We start from the raw sequence: 21950 nt of genomic DNA on the forward strand, positions 1-21950 counted from the left end.
GTGCTTGTTAGTTTTTGAAATTCAATTAAACGGTGCCTAAACCAAACCATAATAACTTAGTTATGCAATGAGCGATGCGACAAAATAGTGAAGACTTTTTCAGTAATACCTATTTATTTAATAATGGTGTTGGTTTTTTTTTTAAATTCATTAAGCCTTCCCTACCTACCCAAACCATAATCGATAGAAATTTTCTTGTATCCATAAAATATTTAAATTTGTGTATTTTTTATTGATTAAATTTATATTTTTTATAGATAAACGAATATTTTTCATATCTACTATGAATGGCTTGGATTGAATTTTAAAAACTAACAAACAATATCTACATATTTTAGTATTAGTTCAACAAAAACAAATACGTTGGACTGACAAAGTTTGGTGTGCATTATTTATGCGGATCTTAACAACCTACCTCCATCCTTCGCTATTCATAATAATATGTATATTCTCATCTTTGTAACCAGTCTACTTGTATTAATTCAATATTCAAAACTAATTCCTATATTACATTACTTTATAATGTAAAATATATCGAGGCTTGGCATATAATGCCAGTTGAGCCAATAGCAAACTAATAATACATTCTTTATTGATAGAACTCATGTACAACCACTCAAATATTGAACAATAGCGCTTTTGAAAAAGCTCTCGTCGACATCTAACAATGAGAAGCTTTCTCCGTTTCCATTGAAGAAGTGAACACATTCTTCCCTTAAGCTCCGCCGAAGACGCCTCGAAGAGCTATCAATATTGCTGGCGCGTCTTAGTCGCAACAAGTACCTATATGGAAATCTTTTATAAGTGACTGCCAAGTATCAATACTTCTTTTCTTGCAGGGTATTGATTGAATATGATATGTATAGTTACTTATTATACATGCCAGGTGCGCACACAAGGAGGAAATTTTCGGGTACGAAACCCACCCCTCAAGGAAAGAAAGTGAATGGAATATTATTTGTTTCTCTAATTTACGCTTCGCCATCCATAGGAGCAACCACCAAATCTCGACTTCATCATCTACTATACCATGACCCCCACAGTGGTGAATCCGATGTTCCACGCAACGTTCTACCGGCAAGTTCAGCATGATGCAAATGGGATACTATAACAGTGGTGAACCCACAGTCGTGAACCGGTATAAATATCTGAAGGTCCATTTAATGAAAAATAGGGAATAAAGTGATTAGTTCACGGTCAATAAATGCAAGTAGATAAAAAAATACATGGACACAGAAACCCTTTCAGATATATCATCATTCCTACAGTAAAAAAATGTCGGCATTTTTATTGGGAGACTTTTAGTCACTTAAAAACTTTTCACAATAAAAACTTGCGCTGGAAAAAGAAAACTATTTTACTATACACTATGTATATAAAAGCATCTATTTATGACATGAGAAAGTTTGTCCTTGCCGGGCATAGAAGTTTCGTGGACGAGTGATAACTATTTTCTTTTTATTGCTTTTTTCTCTATGCCAGTGGTAAAAATTGCTCTGGTTTATGAGGAAAATATTTATGATACCGTAAACATACTTGACGAAATAGTAAACAGGATAGGTCCCCTTAACGCTGCCTATTCATGGCTAAATCGAATGAATAATAAATGCACAGCGATACTCACTCAAAGCGCTATCATGTTTTAATGATTTCCGAACCAAAGTATAAATTATGTTTCAAATTGCTTTAATCTGGACCAAAGTTTAAATTATTAACCCCTTCGTGTTAATACAGTATTTCGATCAAACACTGAACTATCCATCAAATGTATAGCAAGTACTACCTACCTTTTAATAAATCGAAATTATAATTGAAATCAATTCATTCATTACCAGTGTGAATCTGTGGCTATCAATGGTTCTGTGAGAACCAAGCAGTGTCAGTAGAATCCATGCCATATGAATTGCTTTCAAATTAATTATTGTTTAGTATGTATAATTTCTTTGTATAGATTTTTCACACAATCGAAACACTACTTAAAGCCTTAATTACATTGAGCTTCTTTACGAGCTGTTTATTGGCGAATTTAAAAGCGGGCGATTCTGCTACTGCGATTTGATAATTACACACAAAACTTTCCATTCGCTGAGAAGCCACAAGCCAGCGACTATTTTGACAGAACGTAGTTCGTTTTTTTACCGGGAAGTTGGTACTGCGCTCTACTGCGCAGACGCAGTAGGCCCACACGCCGGCGTGTAGCGTGTAAAGTTGACCGGCTTTAAACTTTTCTCGGTAGAGTGTTTACAACCTGCTTATTAGCTTATTCGATGATTACACTGGTCGACTTTACAGGCAGATTGTAAATTCGCCAATAAACAACTCGTAAAGAAGCTCAATGTAATTGACGCTTTACTTAGTAAACACTTTCAATATATTTTCTCACCAAATAGCTGAGATACTGAGGTAAGCATTTTCTATCGTGACTAGTTCAATGAAAGGCTTTCAGGAGGAAACAAGTCAGTCTCTCCGTAATATTCACTTGATAAACTAATTGTATCTTGCTAGAGAACTAAGTGCTTGGGAAAATAACACCTATATCTGTTATATTGTACAGATTGTACCCTTGTATTTATGAAACCATAAATAAACTCTCACTCCTTCATCATCACGAATAACCACGATCGTCTTTCATCTGCCACACCATCGACCACTCCTACAAATCTACTGGTGGTATTGGGTAAAATCTTCTCCAATCTAACTCCATTACTTCCAATAGTATATCACGTATTATATATAACCACTTCATCAATTCAATAGTTTGAGGTCTATTTTTTGGACATATTTTTGGTATAGCTGACGCGATACAACACAACATCTTAATTAATTATAGACAGCTCATGACGCCAGGATTCAGTAAACGCAACTAATTTTAATGACTTAATAATGAATCTAAAAAAACAATTTGAGATGGCTGGAAAGCATTAATAAATATCAATGGCGAAGGGTAGAGGGAGGCTGTTAAGATCCAACATAAATAGTGCACACGAAACTTTGTCAGTCATACGTATTTGTTTTCATTGAACAAATACTACTATGTGTTGATAATGTTTATTAGTTTTTTAAACTCAATTAAACCCTGCATAATCCAAGCCATAGTAGATAATAGTCATGTTATTTTACGTAATCAATCAATGTTGTTTGTTCAACGCTGTGAGCATCTGACATAGCTTCAAAGGTCTCGGCTTTTGAGCTTTGAAAATGGATGTCTGCGCTGAATCTTAGGAGTACATTGGTACGACCGCGTTGCAAATATATTCCGGATGCCGCCCAGAGAATGTGACACTTCATACCCTTGTTGCACAGCCACAAGGTTTCAATGCCATGCAGTGGTGCTACAAAAGCGATCAACGCGCTGCAGGTCTGGTATGGCGGGAGGCGCGAGAGTTTTGCGATGGAACGAGGGAAGTGGCGTAAACTTGTGCTTGCCCTATGCCTTAATGCTGGGTTGTGACATGATGAAAGAAGAAGAAAAAGATTCCATCATTTTGTCCATACGTATTATACCAAGTATACATCACGTCTTGTCTCTAAATTTCTTGATTTATTTTTTACTGAAAGTTTTTTTTCAGCACGCTATAAGTTTTGTATTTTAGGATTAGAACAAATATTTTGAAATCACAGAAAGGACACAAAGGACATTCAATGATAATTATTTTAATGTATACAATTTGAAAGAAGATTCGTAAACAGTGTTATACCCTACGACATATTTGATATATTACAATATTACTTTACGTCCTAACCGACGATATACGTATTACTTAGCGAGTCGATAATATACTGTCGAAGAATTTTTCATATTGGGATAACATCTTTATTCTTTTGGGAAATACTATTCCTCGATCCACTGGAAATGTATAAACATAAGTAATGCATATGTAAGACCTTTCTGACACCTGTTCCTAGCCATTTCTACATTCTATATCGAATACAAAATATACATTTTGTTAAAAATAAAATTTACGTTTTTGCTCAACTTTAAATGTATATTATGCTACGGCAATAAATGTTATGTAAAAATAGAAAACAATTTATGTTATGTAATTATATGTAGTATATTTTTATATATACTTATACGTAATTTATAATCACAGACATTTATATTAAATATAATTAATTTAATTTACTCACCACCACTGATAATATTAAAAACGACAGGTATAACTTTGAACGGAGACTTTGGCTTCTTACTTATTATGTAATTGATTATATTGTAAACTATTTATCAATAATCCAAACAGCGTAGCAAACTTATTATTTTACTTGGTAGGGCTAATACATCCAGCTTCTAAAATGCGCATACGAAGACAGGGAACTGTTTAAACTCTCTCATAAAAAGGTTAGTACATATTATTATATCATACCAGATTTGCTTGAAAATAAACATTCTGACCTTTTATACCTCAATTCTAAACAATTAAACAAATATAATATCTTCCATGTCCGATCCTACTAGGATCATAATATGGGCCTCCACAGAGTAGAGGTTTGTATTAACAGATTTTGTTTTTTACGAGAAATGGATGTCAGCCGCTTGCTCAACCTATTAGATCCATACCCTGAATCGCACACAATTTGAAAAACAATATTTGCAATTGCCAGACCCAGGATTCGAACCTAGGACCCACGGCGTGATAGTCCAATGCTTAAGCCGCGCGGCCACCGTGGGTGTAATATAATACACTGTATTTAAACCTAATACATGATTTAGTACCTACATGTATTGTTAACTCTACGAGTAAATTAGATATACAATCATATCGTACAAAGTATGTACTATGTACAAGTATAAAGTATAAAGTCGTACCTGTCAATTATGTAATAATAATGACAGTCTTATGTATCTGTAGCGGGCAACAACCTCAGACCTTGTCAGCGTAATTACGACAACACAAGAATCAGCGAATAATCAACTATCCCACAATCGCCGTATCTACGATCAGCACATTCTACAGGTGTGACACTCTTCGTCGAGGATCGACTACCTCGGGTTTTGTCATCGAAACGCCTCGAAGTTGCAACGATGCGGCAATCAGCAGATTTCTTAATAGTAAACTATATCAACAATGACTCTTGCAATTTATCGAATATTCATGTATATACATAACGAGTCATACGTTGATTCAGTTTCAGTATCATACCGCACAGTACTCACTACTACCGAGCTTCGGACCAGTACACACTCGTGCTGAAGCATTCTCTCACCGTGCCTGCAGCTCTAGCATTCCTTCCACCGAGCCTCAGACTTCTAACATCTCTCCTGTACTCTTGTACCAACTGTATAAACAGTAATCAACTTTCGCTCCTCGATCTATTCAACAACCTCTGGCCTATTCATTTATCAACATCTACACCACTGCCAAATATCCATAACTCCCCTTTCAATTATTGACAATAAATTTCCCTTTTGTTTAATTCATCGACACCCTAAGTAACTAATTATTAACCTATTGTTCAGAATATTTGATTGGTATTATTGGTGAATATTGCAACGTACCTACTCAATATTATATTATTGATCAACCTCAAATTTAAATACCCTATCTAGCTGTGTTACTATACACATATTAGCTCCTGCACCTATATAAACTAAGTATTACTAATCGTACTTACTTATTCATAGTTATAACATTGTATATGATTCATATATCATTGAACTCATACCATTCAACTTATTCAAACATAACTCAGCTCTACTCTCCGAGTTGTTTCACTGCAGACCAAACTCTCCGGAGTTCATTCACTTATGTTTAGATCATGTAACTGTACTTTGAGATTATTTTACGAATAAATAATACCAAAGATTAACATCCACCGTGTACCTATTACCGATATACGCTGGACCACGTGAAGGATCGGGACCCATTGCTAAGGATTTCCGTTGCCGATCACATAAACACAGCGTTATTATCAGATAGTTGATGCCAATCAACATCAAATTAATGTTCTTATTGTATCTAATAAATTTGGAACATTACCATCTGCAATTCTTCACGAACAACATACATTTTTGAAGTTATACTTCTTTAGACGCGTTTGGAAAATCAGATCAGAGTGTATTTTTGGCGTGTGGCATGTAACACATAATTTATTTTTTCACACAAAAATAAACGCACTCGATTGGATTCGAACCACCGATTGTTCAGTTATCAGCCGAACGCACAGCCTTTACGCCACAGTATGGTACTCCAATCGTGACGATTATACAGTATAATATTATAGTTTACCCGTTGTCTAGGCAGCGAATTTATTATTGTCGGCCATTTGCAATTCCTTACGTAAACAAACTATTAAACGTCGTGACAGTTGTTACTTTAAAAATAAAAACATCGATAAATAATTACATAATTTAGTAATATAAGTTAAAGTGTATAGAAATAAACCAACTGCGTTCTAATAAGCAGTCCTTTTTCTTGAGTGTGTAATTTAACAAGATAATTTAGAGCTAGTCGAAGAATCTAGGTTATCACAAGTTTTGTTTTTGTTTTGTTACGCCAAAGAAGTAAAACTTCTAACGCGAGTACATAAGACACACACACCGATTTTTTTATCACAATGCTATACAGCCACATCTTTCCAGTAAAAGAACCCACGGTAAATTGTGCCACGTAGAAATGTAATACGCACAATTTACATGTAACCGAGTAACGTATGAGTTAAAAAACAATAAATATTTTTTCCAGCCAGTTTTTCATAATGACATTAAGTAAATCTAAAATTTATTATGTCAGTTGGCATATTTTTTTATATTATCTTGTATATTTTTGACAACAACAAATTATTAGCACTGAATCCAACCTGAATTATGTTTACTGTTAATATGACGTGTATATTTTAAACTAAACAAAACACGAACTTACGTCAACTCACTAGGTAGGTAATTATTCTTAAATTATGGTAGGTTATTTCAGATTTATTTTTAACATGGGGAATAATAAAATTATATAGAGAATCCATGGCGTATGTATTTATAATTCAATGTAATAAAACTGAATTTTGTTATTAAATGCATACATTTATTGTAAGAATATCGTACTTCTGGTGAAATCAAATCATTACAACTTGGATTTCAGGAACATTACTAATGGTTTTATAAATGCGTTTAAAAATTTATAAATCTAAAAAGTCTTAACACCACTGCACATGGATGTACTAAAATATGACTTTATTCTAAAACATTAGACCGATAGGTTTAAAAGAATCCTATTTTATGTAATAAAAATACTTTATGCCGTCATCATATGTTTAAAATAAATATTAAGGATAATAAGGCTTCAAAATTATATAAATATATTATCTACAACGTTTAAGGAATGTTCAGGCTAATGCTTTGAAAATACCATAAAACCTCAATTTTGACCTACGTTGGGCATGTGGGCCGTTAAGCTCACAATATTATTTATTCTTGATAAAGAAATTTAAAAAATTACCTTTTCAAACTGTAGACACTGGCCATCAACAAGACATACATATTTATTACAGAGAAATATTGTATTATCTTCAATTCAATAGACAGAAACAGAGGCAAATTATATATTTGTGGCTGTCAACGGATCCGTGTGACCCAGTTCTCGACTTATTATCATTTATTTATTTTATGGTTCACAGGCTCTCAGCAGTTTTGTATAACGCTGACTTGGTGAGAAAGGCAAAAAAAGAAGTCGTTCATTACATAAATATTATTTTGCATTCACACAGTCAAATTACTTCTTGCAAGTAAGCACTTTTTCACCTCAGTAACATTATATTTTTTTTAAATCTCACCAAAAGCCTGGGATAGTTATGCTTTTATTTTAACCGTGTTGGGTTAAATAAAAAGGCTGAAATATTCGAAGAAATGCCTCACTCGATCTTGTCACTTCGTAAACTCACTCCACAATTATTTACATGCGCCTATCAATTAATTACCTACGTGGTCGCAGCCATGATTTATTCTGGATCGGAACCGTTCCCACGTGTCAAGCACCATTAGCGAAGGGCGCAAGACTAGTCAATGCGCTCTCCAAAGACGTAGACATTTTTGGTGACGTGCTATGAATTTTGTATTCGAAATTTATTTTTCTTCATAAAATTGTACTTTATGTTTTTATTTTTTACTATTATTATTTTATATATTCTCTTCTTCTATCTTGTGAGGGTAATATCTGTTATTATGTAAATCTCATGTTGTATATGACTTGAATTTAGATTTGTTATGTCCACAATGTTTTCTTTTCTTAAATAAATAAATACCCACCTCTCTATTATATTGTACCATTTGTATCACTGTATTTCTGCCAAACTCGCAAATAAACACGTAATCTACATCATCCTAACACGTCAGTTCTTCACTCCTTCATCGTCAACATCCACCTTCACCTACATCTAAATATTTGAAAAGAACTAAAGTTTCGGGTATTCTTAAAAAGAACTTTTTTCTTTCATTCGAAGATCAAATTTTGAAATATTTTACCGCGTAAACTTCTACACCGACGAGGCCTAGCATTATTTTAAAGCGGAAATGGTAATTTCCATTATTTTAATCAGTGATTGATTATGATGACTATTTTTTTAATATAAAGACTTCAATATCGTTATTTTACTGATTACGTGTTTTTTGAACACATTAAAGCTTAATCACGAAATTTATTCGTGTGGCCTGGGACTGTTATTTAGGGTATAGAATTTTCACTTGTCATTATTTATACACAAATAGATTGAAAAGCGGCACATCTGTTTTTGAATTCAATAAAAACGATTTTGTTTGTATCGAAGTGAGCGACCTACATACGGCCCTGTTAAATTACACCCCGATCGTTAGGCTACCACACATTGGCGTGCATTTAAATATAATTTTCCGTGGGGTCTGTCATATTTTCGGAACAGAACAGTGACAAAATAGAACATGACAAAACAGAACGGTGACAAAACAGAACATGACAAAACAGAACAACTATTGAGAGCAGATCACTTCCCAATTGCCAATATTCTTTCTGGGTCATCAGCTCCCGTATCATACAAAATTTTATACACTATATAGGTATATAAAAAATGCATTATTTTCAAAATAACCGTTTTGTAAAACAATGTATATAATATAACCTAATAAACAGTTGATGATTTCAGTTAAAAATTGAAAAAAATTAAAATAATAAATATTTATATATATTTCGTTTATAAACTTAAGTTTTAATTATTTAATTAATAAATGGATTCCACACAAATTAATATTTTATCTTTCCCTTAGTTGTTCTGTTTTGTCACTGTTATGTTTTGTCATGTTCTGTTTTGTCCGGTTACCCATATTTTCTGTGCGTCTTTGTGATATCGTATCCGGAAATTTGTATATATGCAGTTTGCCATATCACACTTCACCGTGAAATTTTGTATCGGAATTATATGGTCGTATATTAGAGAACGTCCAACGTTTTTGGGTCGTAGTACTGAAATAAAGTTCAAGTCTAAATAAAAAACACGGTTCTTGTCAGTTTACTTACAGGAAGCCAGCGGCAAACAAATTTTGAAAATAGCCGATATACTGGAATATTTTTTTGGTTAGGTAATTAAGTTATATTAGGTTTTTACTCTTAAATTCATGAATTTTGCCAAATATAATAATATCTGTAGAGTATACGGTCATCTCTTTCCGATAAAAAAGCTCACGGCGAACTGTGCAACGGTGACATGGAATACGTACAACTTACATGTAACCTTATGATATTACGGTAATAAAACATTTTCATAATTCCTTAGTTCTGAGTAGACTTAAAATATGTTTGTTTGGACCCCCCATCAGTTGAAGTACGGCTTGATAGTGAAGAAGATACCTATATAAAAAATAACACATTTTTTTATTTAAATCGAGCATTTTATAAACAACATGTTTTACACTTATAATAACAATACAATACATGTTTGTGAAATCCTTTTAACTAGTCAAAAAAGTGTGATAGAAATTACATACTGCAATTAATTAATTACAATTCAATTATTAGCTATAGTAATCTTTCAAAAATGTTTTAAACATTTTCATTTAGTTAGGCTTAATCACTATTTTATTTGACTTATCCAAATAAGATCATATGGGCCTTCACAAGTGGAGGTTATATTAACAAATTTTTGTTTTTACGAGAAAAGGATGTTAGCCACTTTCCCAACCTATTATGAACATACTCTGACACAAATTAAAAAAAACAATATGTGTATTTTCCAGACCCAGTATTCTAACCTGGGACCCACGACGTTATAGGCCGATGCTTCACTATAAATAGATAGTGATTTGTTTTGTTTTTTGTATCTATTCTATTATATATAGATATAATATGAGACACCAACGCCAAATGGCATTTTATCTTCTTCGTCTGTAGTACTCGCATTTGTATACCTATTAACGAAGACTGCATGGGTTTTCGTCGTAGATCAGAGAAAAGAAAAAAAATACAGGGAATAATAGGGCTTATACAGTGATTTATCCTGCGATTCGATGGAGTCAAAATGTTTTATTTTTTAATATCTATGCAGATGGAGATGGATCTAAATGGCCTTTTTCTTGTTTCGTGTTGTAGAGAAAAAAATAGACTAAGAAAGCTTCAATCCCAATTATATTGCTCGTGGTCTCGAAAATTTTGTGGGGATGGCTGGATCGTAATTGTTAAGAGCATACTTCAGTAAAACGGCAAATAATTTTCAACAGTAGATGCGACGAAATTTCTCCCTAGTCGCCAATCGGAGACCGACAGTTGAGGTGTCCGCACATCGATTTGTTTTGTCATGGCGTCGGACGAAAATATTCTTAAATCGTGTAAAGATGACTCAAAAACTTTACGTATGTACTTAAAAAAGAAAACAAGTCAATGAATATACTATTTTTATTAGTAATATGACAATAAACATAACATTAAATGTACGCATGTTGGATTTTTATGACAAATTATATTTCGTTCTACACGCGTCGTTTCCACAATCTTCGCGTCACGTAGTCACGATCGTTTTAGACCGTGCCCCAGCTGAAGTATAGCCTTAAGAACTTTGATCGACTGGTTTAGGAAGTCTGCTGTCATGGAACTGTGGAATTTTTAGACAGTTTCAAAACTGTAGATGATTTTCACGTTAAAGTCTCTAGGAAGAGCGTTATTGTGAAAAAACCATGGGGTATAGTATAATCATTCTAAAAGATTTATTTTGTGTTGTCTGAAGCGTTTTAAAATGTTTAAAATTTTCTTTGTTTAATTTAACACCTGCCGCCACTGAATCTCGATCGACACAGCGGGCATTTCGCTTCACAACAATGTACTAGCAAAAGGCATTAGCAGCCCGATTCAATACTTTCGTGATATACAAGAATTATTATTCCAACATTTCGTATCGGCAAAATTACATCGCTTTTCTGGTTTCGAGTGATTTTAACCGTTCTCAGTTTGTGTGTAGGCATTTTGAACATGTTCCCTTAATGGGCTTATTGGAAAGGTTACGAAAATCGATACAATCATTTTCGTACAAGACACATTTATATATTATGTTACGACACTGTAAAATCGTGACCGGTAATTTGCACGAAAACACTTGTACGAACGAAATGTAAGAAACACCATCAGGCCGATTCATAAACGGCAGAAATACGCTTAATCCTAATCAATTTTACAACGTTTTTCTTAGCTCGTATTCTTATTTGTCCGGTGGTTCTTTGTCCGGTACAAATCTTGCAATCGATTTTTAACTAACTTCCCGACTAACTAGACATTTTAAACTTTTAGAATATATCAGACCACGAAGCAAATGCATTTTTTTAATACTTTTAGCCATCTTTAAGTAGAATTGAATTCATTTTCAGTTAATTCTGTTTTGTATGAAAAGTTATTTCGACATCATTATTGGTTGCTAGGGGTCTGGGGTCCTAGCAACTAAATTATTAATATATACGTGCGTTACTATGGAAATCAATATGAAATGTGACATTTCAGTATTATTTCTATCAAGTACAAATTTTTTTGATCGTTTAAGCTAGTCAAGTCAAGTTTATATGGTTCAACAGAATTTAAAAACGTTGTATATAAAAAGTTCTTTTTATCTTGTAATTATTTATCGATAATCACTAGTATATTTTTTTTGATATACGAAATTTATTCGAGAAACAATATTAAATTAGAGAATTGTGCTTACCTGCTTACCGTTTAGTGTTTCAATTAAAATTGCATGACTCCGGACATCAACCAAGTCGTGATCCGAGGGAATTCCGTCGGTTTGTCTGATTAGTGTACAATAAACATGAGCAGGAAAAAATATCTCATTTAGTGCTAACGCCGCGACTGGCGCGTTTGGAGTCGTTGGCCATTAGATATAATTAACATGTTATTTAAATGTTGTAATTAAAAGGTTAGCAGTGATTGTGTTAAATATTATAATACATCCATATATGCTTGAAATAGTTACTCGTGATGCCTAGTCAACAAATATAAAATATATTTTTTTAATTCTATTGATATTGACCATCGGCTAACAAGATATTATTTTAATGCAACAATTGTGGCACATTTTCCAATCGCTGCCAATCGGCACACTAGCTGTGAATATATCTATACTTTAGAGCTGAAAGTCACATATTCAATATTTTGCAGGAGAGCAGTTTTAACATAGTTAATCTAATCTAGTTAAAATACTCACTCGCGATCGGACTAAAACTCCATATGTTGACTTCCGCTTTTTATTAAGGGCCCACATGCTCAGCGTTCAAAATTATATAAATAAATTATCCACAACGTTTAAGGAATGTCAAGGGTTATGCTCTGAAAATACCATAAAAGCTCCATTTTGATCTATGCTGAGCATGTGGGCCGTTAAGGAAACAAACAGTTACACACTCTTGCAATATAATCATAATGATATGCAATATAATAATAATATAATCATATCCATGTAACGATATCGAAAGAACAGTGAATATTTTTGGGTCTAGGACGATGTAAAATCAAATTTCCTATGTTGTGTGACAGGCGAAAAATAAGAATTAAAAAATTTGGAACGCGTGCAATTTTTTTATTTCATTTTCAAAAAAGGAAGTTCCCACACCCCACGCTCTATATAACATAATTAGGTATGTAACGGTTTGATAGTATGTATATCTTATGGCATTAGGTAAACTAGACGTCGAAGAGTTGGTATCGCACGAAATGTCTTGTAGATCGTGTGTTTAGTTTATTGAGCGAGCAGGCGGAAAACCATACTACAGCAAACACATTATTCACACAAACACACGTTCTGTCACAAAATTGACACCCACATAACACATTTACATGTGCCCCGACTCGTTTGCATACAATATGAGAGTGTAGAGCTTACAAATTTTCTCATCAAACCTCTCGTGCCGATTGATAAACCGAAATTGAATTCAGATAAATTTTAGCGACGCCATTTTTTGTTATTATTATTATCGTGACTTGATATTTTTCGCATTTTATCCGCTGGAAAAGGTGATTTTTACTCCGTATTTTTTGACATTCAATGGAACCTTTTTGATGCGAATTAAGCTTGATATATACGTTTTTTTTTATCAGTTTAATGATACTCACGTTCAAATGTTAGTATAAATCCAACATAGTAAATGAAATATCAACAATACATAAATAGGTATACGTTACATATATGTGTCATTTGATTCGCATAAAATACACTTTAGTATAGAAAAAGGCGCGTAATTTAAGGTAAATTATTCTCATGGATTTCCTTCATATCTCTTTATCTTGGACCAGTGTCCTCAAGCTATCTACACTAAGTACTCTAGAATTCTTGTCAGTCAGTCGATCTACGACCGTTCGGTCTGCTATTCTGCCAATCGTGTCTTCCCATCATCATCTCCATCATATCGACTAGGCCACAGTGGGTGCATTATTAGTTAAATTACATGCCTATTTTAACATATCACTTGACATCAAAAAAGAGCTAATTGTGATAAATATTTCATATTTATCACTTTACGTATTCTAACGGCTAATTATGTTACAACGTTAACCGTCTGAACTATCAAAAAGGTGATATCTTTTAACAGCACTTCTCTTCGCCGTGCTTACTTTGAGAATGAGACAGAGTATGTCAATTTTACATTTATTGAAAATTGAGACACAAGATCCGACTGTTTTGCTGCAATCGCAATGACATGACAAAAAAAAAATATGTTATATTGATATGTGTGGCATGTCAATACAAAATTCTTGTGTTCGGCCATTACCGACTAGATGGCGCAGGTTCGGCTTTATCCGCTTGAGTTCTGTCCTATCCGCTTGGTTTTGGCTGCACGAACATATCCGAATTTGACCGACATGTCCACCAACCTAAATTTTTGCCGTATTACGAATTAGAGATAGCCGCTGTTAACCGTATGTGTAAAGAATACCTTCCTTGCTAATTTGGATAAATGAAAATATTGGAAACGTGCTAAAATGATAACATCAAGAATAGACCTGCAAGTGGCAAAACCACTTTTCGATGCCCTCAATAATACTATTTACCTTAAATATGATACTAATATATTTATATCATTGACAACGTGTATAGAGTAACAATATGCATAGCTAGAGAATGCGTCAATTTTAATATCAATTCGTGTGATCGAAATGCATATACATAACTAAGCGATAAAGTACGGTACGCATGAGAGAGATGCAACATGGGTGTTATAATTATCCGATCGCGCAACAAATACGCAAACGTGCATCAGAGAGAAAGAGCTTATACGTTACAGACAGATAAATAAATACAAATTTAATTTAATACAATTGACAACCCTTTCATTTCAGTAATAAATTTCTCGATACACTCTAAAAAGACGTGTTTAGGCATATAACATGTTGTATGCGAAATAAAATAAATCTTTTTTTTGTTTTTTGTTTTGAGCTTTGACTCGCTCTCCCAAAAGGTGTTGTTTGTGTAAATTGTAATGGTGCGTTGTGGCATTTTGAATGATTTAGTATCTACATCACGTGTCGGATTTTTATTCCACATTTGTTGACATTATCAAAAAAAAAAGTCACCCCCTCATAGACTGCTGTACGGTTTATTGAAATTATTAATCCAACAGGGATCAAACAAGATTCAAAAATTCAGACACCGTCATATTTATTTTCAATAATTAAAATAAAACATATTATTATATGTACCAGTGGCGAAGAGTGGAGGTAGACAAAATTTAATTTGCATCATTTATGGTGGATTTAAAAAGCATACCTCCCACTCTTCGCCACTGATCGATACTATTATTACTATCGACCGAAGGTACTTTATGGAATTGCAATTTAAATTATGTTAGATTTAAGTTTTGTACTATTCCATTTGAGTCGGTTTTTGCAACCCTGGTTTCACCTTTTGGCATCTTCAGGTACTATGTGCACTCACCAATTAAAGGTAAATACACAGTGACACCGAATACATCAAGAGATCCACTAAAATGCATAGATATATAATCTTATCTTTAACTTTCGTTACCACCTATATGATTGTTTATTACAATATAATTTGTTGATAGGATAGAATATATTAATAATTTTATCGTTATCGTAAAAATAGTTACGTACATATATTATATATTATATTATGATGTAACAATTTTGACCTCGTTTCCGGTACTTTTAGTTTATTGTCTACGAAATGAATAGATTAGGTAGGTAGTCGATTGTCATGTAAATATATATATATATATAGTGAGTCTATTTTATGACAAGTAAAAAGGCCCATAACAATAAATGATATACACAATTCATATTTTATGACCCCTTTCTCGATATATTGAAATTTATAACACATAAAAACGGCGAATATTGTTATTTTTTATGCAATAAAATACATTGATACGCAACTGAAATATGCTTATGAAAATATGTAGTACTTCATACATCGGTGTAGAGGCAAAGACTAAATATTATCAGTATTAACTTTTAAATACATGACAGCTAAGTATCTACTATTACTCTAAATCCGTAAGGGTAAAACAAACTTGAATTTAATATTATATTGTACTGATATCTTATATTTTAAATAATAATTATAAAATATGCGTTTTTAGAAGTCCGATTTTTAAATATGAATATTAAAATGTTGTTTTATAAGTTAACTAGAAAATCACACCGATATATGAAAATTTCATCGTTTTGACGTTTTTACATAAGTTATTAAACATACAAAATATATTTTTATAAGGATATATAAAATTTGAATTGTTTGAAAACCCGATTTTTATTTTATGAATAGTGTTAATTAATTAGTGTAACGGCAAATGTAGTTTACGTATTTTTTAAATTTAAAAATATCGATTTTAGTAAAATATTGATTGTATCGAATTTTGATGTTCACAATATCAAAACTCGAATTGGTATGAGTGAAATGCCCTTTTTGGGCGGTAAGGGTGATGCTTAAATACAAGATAAAAAGAACTTTTTTTATACCACGTTTTTAAATTTTCTGTTGAATCATATAAACTTGACAATTCTATGTATTAATAAATACTTTTGTTTGTACTTGATAGAAATCTCTTCTTCTTCTCTTCCACCCTGTCACGTCCCAACATTGGGGCATAGGGCAAGCACAAGTTGGGCCACTTTCCTCGGTCCATCGCCAACGTATGATAGAAATACTGAATTAATAATATAGAATACTGAAATGTCATTTTTACATTTCATATTGATTTCCATAGTAACGCACGTATGTTTATTAATAATTTAGTTGCTAAGACACCCTTAGCAACCAATAATAGTGTTTTACTTTTACGATTTTTTTCGGAAATAACTTTTCATACAAAACAGAATTAACTGAAAATGAATTCAATTCTGTTCAATTCAATAAAAGCATTAAAATAATGTATTATCATCGTGTTCTGATATATTCTAAAAGTTTCAAGATTTGTATTGGACAAACAAGAAAAAATTTGTACTGGACAAACAAGAATACAAGCTAATAATAACGTGGTAAAAATAAATCTCACTAACCACAGTTTTCAAGATCGCTTGTAGAGGCATTACTCTAATGGTTATTTTTTAACGGACGATAGATACTAGTCAGAATATCTTGACAAGGGGTGAGAGGTGAAACAACACGCATTTTTTTTTTGACACGCTGATCCCTCCAAATCATGTCTATTTTATTTTATTGCAAACAAATTCGTATATATAACCTAACCAAGAATTTCACACAAATCAAACATAAATTAAAATTAATTAAAACTGCGTATTTGGGGCCTATGTAAGAGCCGTATGATCAAGCCAAGAATTTTAAGAATTTTCGATGGATAAATAATATTAATGTCTAATTAAAAAGTCCATTTTTGATCGCAATTGTTCACTATATGTTTACTAATATATTTCCATTTTCTGTTTTGTCCCCAGATTTGTTTTCCTTGCCATCTACACCGCCGAGATGATCATCAAGTCTATAGCGAAGGGTTTCATATTAAACAAGTACACCTATCTTCGGAATCCTTGGAATTGGCTGGATTTTGTGGTCATAACGTCAGGGTATGCGACCATCGGCATGGAGATGGGGAACTTGGCCGGTTTGAGAACCTTCAGGGTACTCAGGGCGCTCAAAACCGTCTCCATTATGCCAGGTAAGATACTGATTAACTAATAATAATATTATTATTATTTACAAACCTTATTTATGTAAACTTTGTTTTAATAGAATACACCTGAAGGCATTATAATGATCTGTAAATTAATAATATTTCCATATCAATATTTTTTACGATTTCTTAGTTAATAATTGGTAATCAAATCCATTTCCTTTCGGCAGTAAAATTGGATTAATATACACAAGATTTTATAACTATTTAAAATTTTTTGCGTATTTTATTGCGTGTCCAGAAACTTGTACGTATGCAGTTTGCCGTATCACACTTCACCGTGAAATGTTGTATCGGAAATATATGGCCGTATATTAAAGACCATCCAACCTCTTTGGGTCGTATAGTACTGACATAAAATTCATTTCTAAATAAAACACGATTCTTATATATTTACACTTTACAGGAAGCTAGCAGCAAACAAATTTTTAAAATAGCCGATATACTGGATTATTTGTTAGGTTACGTTATGCTAGGTTAGGTTAGGTTAAGGTAGGTGTCCATTATTGAATTATCATGAATTTTACCGAAATCAGCTATGAAACGGTCATCTCTTTTAGATAGAAAGCTCACGGTGAATAAAATTGTGACACGGTGATATGTTTTACGTAAAATTTACATGTAACCGTTTTATTGACGTTTTCAACAAAAACAAACCTGTTTTTTTTTAATTCTTGAATAAACATTAATACAAAATTAATAAGTCGCAACTCAAATAAAATGCGTACAAATTGCCGTTTGCTGAACCGCTGGACAAAGAACGTGCCATCCGGGCTCAATGCTTTTCTGCCATTTGTTATTTGAATAAAATATGTTCACGAGCATAATGTATACGTACAATTTACCGGATACGGGGTGGTCATAACTAACAAATTACTTCTGGTGGCAGCTATAAATTATGTGAGTAATATCTTTGGTTTAATTTAATTTTATACACCTCAGATAGCCTTCTTATTATACATTATTAGCAATCAACCTGAAAATGATACATATAAATTCCACTCAAAAATAATCTACAACTTTACTATTTATTATATATTTGTGAGTTTGTAGGTAGATATGTATTTTCAAGAGATATACTCGCAAATGTCAACGTACATTTACTAACTTTTACTGATCTAATTGAATAATTTATTTATTTATTTTATTTATTAAGGAAAACAAACAGTTACATATTGATTACAGAAATTTTAAATATAATAATAAAAAGTTATTGCAACCAGCAAAGTTTCCATATATACACTATAATGTAGTTAAGCCTAACTAGATATAGAGTACAAATAACGTAAATATAAAGAAATTACATAAGAAGATTACATGAGAAAAGTGAGAAAAATACACGTATTATTATTATTCTACGAATTATCAACAAAACTTTTCGATGATTTTTATTCAGCCTAGGGGCTCTGTAGTAGGTACTGACTTAGATAAATCGGTTTTTGCATTAGTCATCCAAACATTGGATAATCATATCTTCGGTACTGCGACTATACTGGCGGTTGATTTGATATAAACAAAAAAGATTTCAAGTTACAGCTATACATTTTTTTTTGTAATCAATATTTTTTTAAATTCAAAATCGACTGTGGAAAGGAAAATGGGCGTTATCTACACAAATCAAATTTTACAGGAGGCACAAAAACGTTTTTGTCATGGTTTTCAGTCAAAGTTAAAATAAAAATAGACATAACCTTGAAGTGCATGATAATTATTAATTTGGTTTTTATATCGCTAATCTGATATTAATTATTGAGTTAATTAAAAAAAATAAAGAAATTATGGTTATGACGTTTTTCCCACGCTCCTTCTTTTTTTTAATTTCTAGCTTAATTTAGACAATAAATCGGCATTTGCAGCTTACATCTTTTGGACACAATGTATATTTGGTCGTGTAGAACGTAATTATGCAATAAAACCTATTTTGAAAATACTGAGGGTTACGTCTTTTTTCCTTTCTAAAGTCTAAAGATTATATGAAAATCTTTATGACAACTTTGAATGAAGAAAAATATCAATTTTTAATACCTCTTACAACATTTTTTTAAATTGTAATTACTACTGAATTTATAAAATATTTGTTTTTTTTTTCACATAGAGTACTGATTTATTTAAGTACTTTAAATAATGTAAATTTCTTCAGTAGACACCGCTGGTAGCATAACACATCCCCTCAATACGAATTATTATTATACTTGTGAATAATAAATTTATTAGTTTGTCACGTATATGCAAAGAATAGCATTCAATGAAATTGGCTACATATAAAATAATATTCATTACAATAATCCCTCATCTAAGACAAAAACCTCCCGTATTGTGATTATATTAATCGTCCTAGATATGGCCGCTTGGGAAAACAATTTTCCAGCCTCGGGAAATTTATTACAGCTCAAATTAAATAAATACTCTTTCCTCCAGAAACGGTAGACCACGTTCCACTGAAGATTCCGCTGTTAGCCAGAAAAATCAGTCAAAATTATATATATTTTTAATATACATATTATACTTATATAATATATTTAAAAAACGTAACTGAAAGATATACAATTTTACCAAGACATTGAATAAAAAATATAAGTCTCTTTTATTATTACAGTTGTTTCTAAAACCAAATACTTAATATAATTCTTCTTCTTCTTGGTCATGCACTCATGGCTGAGGATCGTGACAACATTTGAATTTCGCCATCCTTTGAGCGACCAATACTTTCCATCCTTCTCGATCTTCCGCTTTTCTCAGGGCAGAATGGATGGTGCCCCCCAGTCAGCTCTTTCACTTGGGCGCTCCAGCGCGCAGACGCTCTTCCTCTGCTTCGCCTTCCCTGGAAGCCACCCAAAACTACCAATCTCTCCAGGTTTTCCGGTCCGCGCCTGATAATATGTCGAAAAAACTGCAGAATTCTTCTCAGACATATTGTCGAGAGCCGTTCCTTTATCTTCAGTTTCTGGATGATTGACTGGTTCGTCCTGTGCTCCGTCCAAGAAATACGAAGTATTCGTCGCCAACACCACATCTCAAAGGCATCAATTGCCTGACGTGACGATATTATTTGATAACTGTCAAACTAGAGTTATATAACAATTTCCATGATTTTATGCCGTCAGCGAGTTATCTCACTCTGTGAAGCTGTCATCAACAGGCCGCACATACAAATTTCACAAGTTATCTGGTCCGAATTTAAACTCAAATTACTAACCACTGTCGATTGATTTGCGGCCTGTCAGATACTGCCATAGTAATATCGTGAGGCATAGAAAAGGAAGAATATTTATTCAGAAACAATATGTTAATACTTTCTTATATACTTCTATAGTTCACTAAAATACACTATTTTGGTCAACCGTAGTTTGTATGAGATATTTCAAAAATAATAAAAATATTTCACACAGTGGCTACATGACAAAGGACGTTTTTACCATGGATACATGTAATACAGAGGCCAATGCGTGATTTACTGGAATCATTTCGTGTAACGGTATTTTCTGTCTATTCTCGAGATACCTAGCAGCAGCATCACTCCAACTTTCTTTATGATTTATTTGTTTTTTCTTCTTCTTCTTTGGGCGTGCGCTCCAGAAGTTGAATGGTTGTCATTCATTCGGATACTTGCCAGACGCGGGCTAAGACTTTATACAATAATTTATTAAGTTTATTTGAAATCTTAAATTACATACATAGATTTTTAAAAACATAATCAGATGCTTCAAAGCAATCTGACAATAAAGGATTTAGGTACTTAACCTAACCAGTTAAGAGCACTCACACGAAAAACGGAAGAGAAAGATACATGTCCAATTCCCAATCGTTTTATTTCTGAATTTATATGCATGTTTTTAGGGTTTTTCAAAATTGTATTGGGGTTGGCAATCTGCATTTCCGAATACATAAATTTTGTTGTAAGTCAGAAATTATTTATTTAAAGATTTTTATATGTATTGTTGCGCCAAAAGTTCAACCAGTGTGTGCTTCCCGTAATCACATATGCGTGTGAAACATAGACCCTAAGTAAAAGGAGATCCAGAAACTTAGAGAAGAAGAACGTGGTATAAAGAGGTGCATGCTGGGCATAACGCGAAAGGACAAAAAGAGGACTGCGTGGATAAGGAAACAGACAAGGGTTTGCGATGTAATAGAGTTCGCTTAAAGCCTCAAATGGAAATGAGCTGGACACATAGCTCGAAGAAGGGACAATTTTTGGACAAATCTAGTCATCCAGTGGTACCTAGAGGCCGCTGGATCGATGAAATAATAAAGTTCTGCGGAAGTACGTGGCAACACAACGCACAGGATCGAGAGAAGTAAAATTATGATGATGATGATGATGATGATGGTGATGATGATGATGATGATGATGATGATGATGATGATG

General features: G+C 32.8%; 1 protein-coding gene across 1 annotated transcript in view; it reads left to right on the forward strand.

Moving 5' to 3' along the window:
• The window catches only part of NaCP60E (Na channel protein 60E), a 294537-nt gene that overhangs the window by 104513 nt on the left and 168074 nt on the right, over positions 1-21950 (forward strand). The window contains exon 2 of the mRNA XM_085943900.1: positions 17346-17566. Within this exon, the coding sequence (XP_085800026.1) occupies positions 17346-17566 (221 nt within the window). The remainder of the gene's footprint in view (positions 1-17345; positions 17567-21950) is intronic.

This window comes from Rhyacophila brunnea, unplaced genomic scaffold, assembly GCF_057557595.1.
Source record: "Rhyacophila brunnea isolate RB1 unplaced genomic scaffold, BYU_Rbru_1.0 scaffold_16, whole genome shotgun sequence".
NCBI classification, from domain to species: domain Eukaryota; kingdom Metazoa; phylum Arthropoda; class Insecta; order Trichoptera; family Rhyacophilidae; genus Rhyacophila; species Rhyacophila brunnea.